Raw genomic sequence first — 11693 nt, 5'->3', positions numbered from 1 at the left:
CACATGCAAGATCCTCAAGGAAGTCCTTCACGTGCAAAAAAATGATGTGGCATCTCGATCTCATCCTTATTTCTTAGATAATTCATCACAAAATATCATTGGTTTCATTGCACAAGCTAGATTGCCAAACTGGAAACCCTAAAGCTGAGACTACCAACTGGTAGTCACACTTAATGAAACCCTGACACCAGTTCACTACATCTCTTCATATCGGTTGACCTGTACTGCTTCCAAGCTTCATATCGGTGTATGTGCTTGAACACATATTGACATCAATGACAACATAATTTGTCACCGCTTCATCATATGCCAACTGTACACAATAGACTAGAAATAGCACAAGCCATTGGCTTGGTTGCTAGATTTGCTGCAAATCCAAAAAAGACTCATATGGTGGTGGTTAAGAGAATATTTAGATACCTTAAGGGGACTAATGAGTATGGTCTCTAGTATCCACATAAGGGATATTTCAACTTAAGTGTCTTCACCGATGAAGATTGGGCAGGGAACATTGATGACAAAAAGAGAACTAGTGGAGGTGCATTCTTTCTTGGAGACAAGATTGTGTCATGGACAAGAAAGAAACATAATTGCATCTCTCAATCCATAATTGAGGCAGAGTATGTGGCTGCTGCAATCAACTGTACACATATAGTATGGGTCAACCAAATATTGGAAGGTATCTAAGAAAAGGTGACTGAACTTGTGGTGATTCACTATGATAACACCAATGCTATCAATATATCCAAGAATTCGGTGATGCATTCCAAGACAAAGAATATAGCTATCAAATATCACTACCTTAGGGAATAGGTTCAAGACAAGGAAGTAAGGTTGGAATATATACCAACAAAAGAACAGGGGGCAGATATCTTCACCAAGCCACTACCAAAGGACAGCTTTGAATATCTCAGAGGTAAGCTAGGGGTAATTTCTCTGCATACTCTAAGGTGAGTAAACATCGGAACAACATCAATTCGGTATGATTTTATTAAAAAATCTATGTATTTGGATTGATGATTATGGACTACTCCTGTTAGGGGAGCAGTCAGTGCAGTTTGTGAAATAGGGAGTCTAGACTACACCTTTGGTATTGCTATCAAAGGGGGAGATTATTATAGTGTTTGAGTATTGCTAAAGTAGAGGGTTGCTAGAAGTGGTTAGAGTGGTCTGATGGAAACAAATTATTGCCAGTGTTAGGGGGAGATACTCATTACTTAGAGCATAAGTAATGACCGGTAAAAGAAATGAAGAAAGTACATGTAGGAGCAACTGATAAGACAAATTATGGAGTGTTGCCATCAATGCGAAACAGGGATATTGTTGGCATAGCTGATGGTGTTGGCACAACCGGTTCATCAGTTAGTATTGTCATTGATGACCAACACTTACCGGTGAATAAGGCCAAGCTCATAGGAAAGAAGATGTAGGAAACCTCAATGGTTTACTCATGGTTGCAAACAATATGGAAGATTATGTGCTTCCCTAATATGCATCATTGACACACTTGAACAATGTGTTGGCAGAAGACTAATCGGTTCAAGGATAAACAGAGTAGTCGACCGGTCAGTCAAGCACCCGATAGGTGTTGAGATCAGTTTTTGTAAAGTGGCAAATGAAATGATGATGTGGTCACAAGAAGTGACTTAGATTGCAGTTTAGTAGTCTAGTGCATGACTGGAATACTCTGGACAGATAGGTGATTAGTCTAATTGATAACCAGTGACCGATGACAAAAGAAGAAGAGTTACACCGGTGAAATGATGATACAGGTTGAAGGATGATATCCATAGGGAATCTCAGAGTAGTGATCGGTATGCTAGATACGATGACCAAAGGCGAGTCATTCATGGCGAGATATCATCAAACAAATGGATAGTGAAGTCTACTGCAGTTAACAATCAGTTAAGGTGAGATTTGTGCGGATTTTTTGGTTCGCATTAAAAAGACAGAACATGACCCAGAGGTTGGTGAAACTATGAGTTGCAGAGGCAGTTAAGGATGAGTCATTGGTGAGATTGATGGAGAGCGCACAGTGAGAGTGTGAGAAGATTTGGAAAGTTTTGAATTTCAAATCTACTAAGTTTAGTATAAAGGTTTCTAGTGAAAACTAAAAATTTTGATCGTAAAAATTGCAAAGTGCAAATCCTATGAGAAGAGATCCAACGTGCAGATTGAAGAGTGATGAATTGCTAAGTGATTTAGTAGAGTGATGTGTATGTGAAGTAGACCGACAAAGTGCAGAGTCGAGGGTATGAGTAGAGGACCGATAGAGTGCAGAGCCGAGGGTATGAGCAGAGAACCGGTGTAGTGTAGAGAAGACACAATTGGTGTAGACAGAGTATGAGATTCACTGTGATCTGATCAAGCTATCAGTAGCTATTCTAGCAGATCCACTTCCTATTTCTTTCTAACCATTGCAACTCAAAATCCCTTAACAGGGTTGACTTTAACAATTCCCTTTGTAAAATCCCTTTACTAGGTGAAATCTTAATTGATGATCATAAGTCCTTTAACAAGGCTACCTCTAACAGACCTAAAAGAAAATCCCTTAACCAAGTGGCACCTAAAGGTGTCTTTGTAATCTCGTAACAGGGATGGCTCCTCACTGGGCGTACTCCTGAAGAGTGCAGATTTTGTGAGTTTCTGCTCACACCGTGGTTTTCTCCCATTTGGGTTTCCACGAGATAAATCTTGGTGTTCTTGTGTAAATGGTCAGGTTTGTGCATGTAGTTTATTAATGTTTCTTATTCTAATAAGTATTAAGTTTGAAAAGAAATTTTGATTAAGGTTCAATCTGATATAACCAGTAAAGTGTTGATTCACCCCTCCCCTCTCAGCACCGGTTGGGACTAACACAAGTACCCAAATGTAAGGTTCGAGTACCTTTGATGTGAGTATTATTGACCAATTTTATTTGTAAAATAGCTCTTTTCACTTGTCACATGCTGATATGTTTGATGAGGTGGAAAAGGAGATGAAGATGTGGATATGTAGGAAAATGCAAATGGGTGAGGGGAATAGGTTTTTTGAGGAATTTTGGAAAAAGCGAATTATATAATGAAATGAGGGAATTCAACTGTATAATAGAGGAATATTTAAATACCCTTTGCATCCAAATAATTATTCAAGCCAGATTTATGTGTATACAATACACACCTCAACTATACATGCAACCCTCAAGATTCTAATTAGAGAAATGCAACCATTGCAAGGACGATCATTGACAACATTCCAAGAACACATGAAAACTATACAATACATTCTCATTGATGACATGAGATTTATTGGTTGAAAATGAGTATTACAAATCTATAGAAGGTTACGTGAAGCAATACCACAACAACAAAATATTTTCTTTATTTGCATTTCTATAATTCTTGTAGTCCTAAGACCTTGACCAACTACCACCTAGTATGGATAAACCTATCTATGCATCACATACAACTGCAAGAAATCTTCGGCACAAAAATACAGTTGTAACAATACAAACAATATTTAGACAAGAAGATGACGATCCAATTCAACGACAATTCCATCACACATTACAAAACATGCACAATGTAGAACCCATGGAGCATTATTGTGAATTGTTAATGAATCTTACAAACAAGAAACTAATGACATATGAACAAGAAGAGGTTGACCAATCGATACATTTATTTTCTACAAATGAGCTAGCATTATTACATAATAAAAAATGTCAAAACAACTAAATGTAACTATTGCACTATGTTTTGCAGTAAATACACAAAAAAAACTAGCTACTACTGATAATGATGACCAAATTTCCCAAGACATGTTACTAAGAAGATTTCAACCTGTTATACTTACAACAATCCTATGGATCCAAGCTGGTCTTATAAATGGATCTCTCTGAGAGGTCAAAGATATTGTATATTCCTTTGGATCTAGGCACCCATAATTGTCATCATATGTTAACGTACATTTGTCAACTATTATGGTTGACCTTGGTATGAAACAAACCCAAAAACTATACCGATACAACTGATATCCCAAGGCAGTCGTACACAAATACCACTATACATGGCATGGGCTATCACTATACACAAATCACAAGGCCTAAAACTAAATAAAGCCACAACAATTATTAGTAAAACCTGAAAGACAAGGCCTTACATTTACAACAGGCTTTAGAATCAAATCCAAAAAATACCATCACATAGAACCTAGATTCTCTTTTAATTGATATTCCAAAATGAAAAAGAGTTTGTAGCCACACAAATCTGTCCATTTTAATTAAATGAATATTTTCTATTTATTTGATTAAAAACCCACTAGCCATCAGTTAATTAAATTAACATTTAATTAATTCATCTTCAAACATTCTCCTATTAATTAAATGAATTATTAATTTATTTTAATTAATTCATTAAACCAAATTCACAATCAATTAAATGAATAAATTCTATTTATTTCATTTAATTCCCTTTCCTCTTTTAAATAAATTAAATAAAACATTTATTTAAATCATTAAATCCACCCCTTGTATTCTCCTAAAAATACAACTTGCACCTATTTATTGAAATAAATGAATTTTATTTTAATAAAACTCCTATTTTCTCTCACCCACCGAACCCACTTGCAATCCTAACCCCCTTCTAGCTTCTTCTAACCCCTTCCTAATTAGCCTAATCCATCCCCTAAATATTGTCACATTCCTAAGCAACTTGGGGTCTCTTCTCAAAGACTTCAAAGTCTTTGAAAAATATTAAATGCTTTGTGTGTTCAACAATTTAACCTCTAAAGTCTTCCAAACCACTTATGGCTCTTACATGACCATTAATGTTTAAATCCACTTGCACCCATGGTTAGGGACTTTGACCCCTAACTCGACCCTCATGTAACCCATGTGTCTCCTCAAGCATTTATTGGTTTGACCATGGTTATCCACACTAACTCTTGCACAAGAGTTTATCCATTGGATAAAAGGATTATTATTTGGATAATGAATTTATTCACTCAACCCAACCTTAACCTTAACTCCCAAGTTAACCCTCAGGTCATGTCAAGCATTTAATGCTTATTTCCTCTCCTCTAAACTCCTCTCACGTTGACACTTTTCATCCTGGGATTGAGTTGAAAGCCCTCACATGGATTGAATATCATTCAATCCTAACCCTTGTTGAGATTACTCAATCTCAACCATCCATTGCTCCATTTTTCTTATAAATAGAGCTCATTTCTTCATAATCCAGATCCTGAAAACTTGTATGCATTTACATTATAGCCATTTTTAGAGAGCATTAGATAATCAATCATAGTCACTCTTTTGTTTTAAAATCAACACTAGCTAATTAGATAATCTCGCATTTTAGCTCTTGTTCATATTTGCATAACATTTTAGATTAATCATCTTTTCATCTTGAACCTCCATAAGGCATCCATAGTGCAAAAAGCTGTTGAGAGCTACACTAATTTGGAACTTGAAGAGGAGAGGAACAAGGAAGGAGAAGCTACCAGCATGGTAGAGAGCATATGGAGATGTTTAGTGACTTTTTGTAGATTCCTTAAACTTTCTATTTGTTTAGTAGTGTCTTTCTTGATATGCTTGCTTAGGATAGTATTCAACCTTTGATTTGCTAACACTAATGACTAACTCTTGTCTCTTGTGTTTCTTTGTATATGTTTAGCTATCAAACCAGGTTTTTACTAATCCTTCCTTTTTGCAGAGCATCAGAGTCCATACAATATTATTAGAAAGAAAGAAGATCGCCTACAATTGCTCTCACAATTAAACGTTTAGGGATGCACAATTACTTGTACACTTTGTTTAAGTTATAGACGTTAAATTGTTTCTTTTTTTTTAATTTAGAAAAAATATTATCATGAATCAATTACAAGAATTTATCTTTTATAAGTGGACACTTGATGATCAAGAAAAAGAAACAAATAAGATTTATCATCTTTATCAAAAAAATAGTTTGGTTTCTATAAATTTACATATCTAGTGAAGTAGTTAGAATCAATAGATTTTCTAATGTGTTTCAATGCATTGGAATGCTAAATTTTTTGAAGAGAAACTAGAAAAAGTACAAAAAGACACTAGTGTAACTTTGATTCATTCAAAATGAATGCTAATTGTTACAAGAAATTTTATTATTTTAAAATAATGATAAAATTTAACAAAATTATATAAAAAATTATATTAGAAAATAATAAATGTCTATAAATCTATACATTTATATACTTCCTTATATAATGTTAATTCATTTATATTTTCCATCAACTACCTATACACATATCCCTTACACCTATAACTAAAGTGCTAATTTTAATAATTTTATATCCATAAATCCCAAAATTAATCCACTCCAGTATGAACCCCTCGCCCTACGTACCCTTAAAAGACGTCTCTTTGGTTTCTCTCGCGACGATCGCATTATTTATGTCCACTCGTTCGGGAGATTTCTCGTCTCTTCGAAATCTTGTGAGTTGTCCCATTATAAATAATGCGATTCTTGCCTTTTTGCAACCTCTCTATATTTATTGACACGTAGTCATCAATATGAAGCAGGGGACATCGACGAAGCCACGTCTGACGTCTAAATTTGCTCTTTCCATGTGATTGTCAATATCACTGTCGGAAATCTAACAAATACAACAATAAGTTAATTCTGACTGGGCAGTCCGTCCAGAATGACTAATTTTTTTATGACTGCTACGGAATAGACTTTAGGCTGAAGACCACGCCGAATCGTAGATCCAAAACAACTTGAAGGCTCGGATTCAAATGTAGAGGAGACACAATATAGGACGAAGATTCTGAGTAGTATTGGGATGGGTGATCTCTTGGGAAGTCTGAGATGCAATGAGTGTTAAGTGGACCATTCATTATTATGAGAGATGGGTTCTTGTGAACTACTCGTGAAACATGGGTCAATGAGTTTAACTCAAAAACTACAGAGTTGAACCCTGATAGCAATATCATAGTAAGAGATTTCTATTTAAGACGTTTAATTTTGGAAAAGACATAGGTCTATATGTAGAAAATTATGTATAAATAGGTGAATAAATTTAATGTTTGCTTTCTATTTTAACGTGTGTAGATATTTTTTAAAAATTTAAAGAGAGTTTTATTAAAAGTAGATGATTTTTTTGGGTCAAAACTACGTGAGTTTGAATTGAATTTTCATTTTTTCATTTTTTTTTTCAAATTGATTTTGTTTTTTAATTAAAAGAATAGATTTTTCTTTTTAACAATCATGTAGGATTGAATTGAATTTCGGCTTTAAATTTTAATTATTTCTTTTATGTTTATAATATCAAATTTTATTAATTTTTATTTTTAATTTAGTTGGAGTTGATTGAGATGGGGTTGTATTAAATTTGATTTTAAAAAAATATCATTTCTTTATTAAAAGATAATGTTAAGATATATTTTTATAATTAGATGTTTATTTAATTATAATTATATATTTAATAGTTTCTAATTAAAAAATTCATATAATATGATTTTTAATATTTTGATTATAGTTTACAATAAAATTATTTAAATATGGTTATTGACCATCAAATTTAGGTATTAGATGAGTGGGGGTTGTTATATTAAATTCAATTTGTTTTTAACAATGTATCTCTATTAGAAATACAAGTTTAAATAAATATCTTACACTTGAGATGATTAAAATATATTATATAAATAAAAGTAACATTAAAACCATAATTGATTAATTAATTAAAAAAAGACTCAAAAAAGCATAAAAAATTACCTTTATAGTTGTTGGGGTTGGGTTGATCGTTCCTTTATAGTTGTTGGGGTTGGGTTGATCGTTCCTACTTTCATTTCTCTCCTCGATTAGCTGGGTACCATGGATCGAGATTAGCGATGTTGGGTGATCCCTTTCCAAGAGGCTTGGGGAAGGCCAAGAAACTTAGGGTGCCACTAAAATTTGTAGCGCCCTCTCAAAACATCATTCCCAGATTCTATACGTAACATGCCACCCATCGATTCAACCTACCACGGGCCATTAAGGAAGAATCACATGTATCCTCCTACTCAAGTCTAAAGACAAGACAACCTTTGAGAGCATGAATAAATAAATCTGATTCCTCATGAACTTGTATAACACTGTTTCTCCTAATTTCTTCAAGAAATCCTCACAGAAAGGAGCTCTTGTACAACTAAATGCTTTCCCATTTCTTTAGTTTTGATCACTCTCTCTCAAATTCTTTCATTTTGTTCCCCTCTTCCTTGCTCGCTCTTCTCTTTATTGGCTAAAAAGGATATTGTAGTAAATCGAATATGATGAACGTAACTTATTTTATAAAACTAAAATTGAAAAATAATTTTAAATCTAGAATTATGATACTCACTAAAAGAAAAGAAGAAAATAATTAAAATGATTTGAATAACTTTAACCCTATCATATAAGTTGAAGATTAGTTCTCTTTCTAATTTTTTTTATCAAACCAATACAAACACTAGAACGAAACTGTAAGAATACAACTAAAATATTTTTTTTTTATCAAACCAATACAAACACTAAAATGAAACTGTAAAAATACAACTAAAATAAAAGGCTTTGACCCTTGGAAATCTGATAATCCATCCCAACATGTTCTATGTACCCTCATAAATTTACATCTTTACCTGTTGTACTATTGCATTTTAGTTTCTCAGTTGTTAAAAGAGACATCAAATGTTCACATTAAATTATAATGTTTGAGAGTGCAAGTCATGTCAAGTAATATTTGAGAGTGCTTCGGTTTCTTATTCGGTAATTAAAACCGACGCCACAAAGGAGGCATGATAATGCAATTTTGACCATGCAAATGTTCTTTAAAAGAAGGAAATGAAAACAATCAATACGAGATATCCGTGACATAAAATGACAAAGTATACCATCGAAGATGACTTGACATAACAAATCATTCACATTCCAGAAAGCGATCGTCACATGGGGCGGTTAAACACTTTCTTATCAAGAAAGGAATGTACAAGAACTCAAATAATTGAAGGAACTGGGAGCGCTTCCCAGCAAGTTCTACCCACACTGTTATAAATATACATCTTTCTTTCCCTCGCTTACACACATTCATTGCAGTTTGGGATCTTATTTTTGTTAGTTTGAATAGATCAGTAGCTGAGTATTAAGCTTTAGTTTCACAGTTACTCAAAAAATTAGATATGGAATCTGCTATGGTTGGTCTTGTAGTTGAAAAACTTGGCTGGATGATGATAGAGCAGATAAATAAGGAGGCTTCACTTGTTCTTAACTTCAGAAAGGACTTTGAATGGCTGAGCGAAAAACTTACAAGGATAAGAAGCTATCTCAGAGAAGCAGATATCCTAAGTGCACACAATGAGTCCGTGAAAAGCTGGCTGCTGGATGTTGCAGAGATTGCTTTGGATGCAGAGGACATACTCGACGAATGTGTTGTTGAATATGAAGGTACTGATAATGAAAGCCCTCAATCCTCTTGTGTTTGTTCTTTAAGCTATTCTCAGTTAGTGTTTCGCTATGTAATAGAGAGCGGCTCACATCCAGTGGCTATTGAGTCCAAGGTTGAACAAGTCCTCCACCTACTGAATGACCCTGTCGCGCTTGTCATTGCCGTCGTTGGTATTGGCGGCGTCGGGAAGACGTTTCTAATGCAAAATGTATTCAACAAAATTAAGGGTGAGTTTGAGAAATCAATCTGGCTGGCTATTTCTCAGACATACTCCCTTACAAAGTTGCAGGCTGCTTTGGCCATGGAACTGGGTTTGAACGAGGTCGTTAATGGGAGGGTAGATGAGGTAAAGGCAGCAGAGCTGATTCATGGCCGTTTAGCAAGCAGAAAGTTCCTCATTGTGTTGGATGATGTGTGGAGGGCAACAGAACAAGAGAACTTAGTATTGGCACTTGGCCTTCCAAGGGGGAATAACCCTTGTGGTCACAACACGAAGCAAACATGTGAGCAGCAACATGAATGCTCGTGTTTATGAGCTGCAACCTTGGTCAAAAGAGGAGAGCTGGAACCTGTTTTGCGCTTTTGCCTTTCAGGGAAATCAGCCGCCACATCATCTTGAAGGGATTGCTTGTCAAGTAGAAGGGGAATGTGGGAGATTGCCCTTGGCTGTTAAAACAGTGGCAGCATCTCTGGCGAACACGACATTATCTAGGGAGTGGGAATTTAAATTGGAGCAGCTAAGAGCGGCAGCTTCTACCGAGGATCCAATTATGCAGATTCTCAAGCTAAGTTATGATTCTCTCCCTGCTAATCTGAAGCCCTGTTTTGTGCATCTTTCTTTCTTTCCCGAAGATGAGGTAATAGACTACCAATATCTCATAAATCTGTGGGTAGCAGAAGGATATATTCCTCAAGGAGAGGACTAACTAGACATCGGATGGAAGGTATATATGTCATCTTCAAAGTCTGTCTGGTTTGATGGTTATGATTATGCTTTGCTTTATAGAAGGTTCAAAGTGCATGATTTATTGCTTGATTTGGCCATTAGCATAGCAAAAGAAAGTGAATGTGCATTTAGTGTGGAGAAAGCCTTCAAGAAAGATCTCACTGTGCAAACAGGCAGGACGTGTCGCAGAATTTTAATGGGCAAGAGAAGCATAGGCGATGATGAGGTAGAGGTAATGGGAAGAAACGGGACATATTCCACTATATCATATCTTCGCACTATATCCTTTTCAAAAAATTCGGGCATTCAAAATATTCCACCAATCTTGATCAATGATGCGAGAGTACTGCGTGTACTTGACTTGAGTGGCACTGGAATCTCGGTATTGAGCAATTGTGTTGGAAATTTAAAGCTCCTTAGGGTTTTGAATTTAAGCGACACAAAAATTACCAAGGTACCAGAATGTGTGAAAAGTAATAAGAGTCTACGCTTCCTTGACATTTAAGATGGAATGGCCATTGCAAGGCACTGCCAAAAGGGTTTGGGAAGCCCGGGGATTCTCTAAACTACGGATTTTTGAAATTTTTGACTTTCAAGTGTTAGAGGAGTTGCCAGAATTAGAAGATGGAGCGATGCCACGCCTTGAGATATTAAAAGTAGTGTCATGTGACAATCTAAAGAAACTTCCATGTGGATTAGAGCTCTTGAAAAGTCTGAAAGAGTGTCACTTGTACCGGATGAACGTGACACAAATGTTTCAGGGTGGGGAATTATTGAATAAATTGAAAGCCAATAATCCCAATGTCAAAATTTATCCTCCACGAAAGTGAGTTTGTAAAATAGTGAAATGCAAAATGGTGTATTTTTATAATTTTCTTTTATAATGTAAATTATTGATTCACTATGTATGATTTATGTTAAAAAATTATTTTAAAGATATTTATAAAGTTTAAAATTTGAAGATAAATATATAATAAATTGTTTGGATAAAAGATAATGAATTTTTATGAAACAAAAGTACATTCAAAATCACTTTGTATTTTTAAAAATAAATTAATATAATTTATAGTATATTTTTCATTTTTACCATTATAAATATCATAAATATATCTATTAATAAATATTAAATATCAATCTTAAATTATTTAATTTAATTTAGAATCATTATTATATTTTAAAATTATTTGTTTAAATTTTATTTGAAAGCAATTTTTTATTCATTTTTTGATAGGTAATAGGCCGTAGCCGCAACTTTTTATTGAATTTAAAAAGTTACACCTTGGTTCAGTGTGGGCACTGGTAGGAAAGAACCGAGGTAAGAAAACCTCCA

General features: G+C 34.5%; 1 protein-coding gene across 2 annotated transcripts; it reads left to right on the top strand.

The window, feature by feature from the left end:
• Positions 1–9022: 9022 nt before the first annotated feature.
• LOC131048207 (disease resistance RPP13-like protein 4) lies at positions 9023–11271 on the top strand. 2 transcript variants are annotated; one of them, XM_057982100.2, is made up of 2 exons: positions 9023–10361; positions 10537–11271. In XM_057982100.2, exon 1 carries the CDS (start codon positions 9152–9154, stop codon positions 9950–9952), a length of 801 nt encoding a protein of 266 aa, XP_057838083.2. In that variant the 5' UTR covers positions 9023–9151; the 3' UTR covers positions 9953–10361; positions 10537–11271. The 2 variants fall into 2 exon arrangements, with proteins under 2 accessions (XP_057838083.2, XP_057838082.2); XM_057982099.2 differs by having other exon boundaries at positions 10466–11271.
• Positions 11272–11693: the final 422 nt, after the last annotated feature.

Source organism: Cryptomeria japonica, chromosome 10 (genome assembly GCF_030272615.1).
Source record: "Cryptomeria japonica chromosome 10, Sugi_1.0, whole genome shotgun sequence".
Classification (NCBI taxonomy): Eukaryota; Viridiplantae; Streptophyta; class Pinopsida; order Cupressales; family Cupressaceae; genus Cryptomeria; species Cryptomeria japonica.
The sequence above is the reverse complement of the archived record's forward strand: the minus strand, read 5'-3'. Positions and strand labels throughout refer to the sequence as shown.

Coding starts and splice junctions, on each gene's coding strand:
- LOC131048207 (XM_057982100.2), top strand. CDS start 9,152: ATGGAATCTGCTATGGTTGGTCTTGTAGTTGAAAAACTTGGCTGGATG.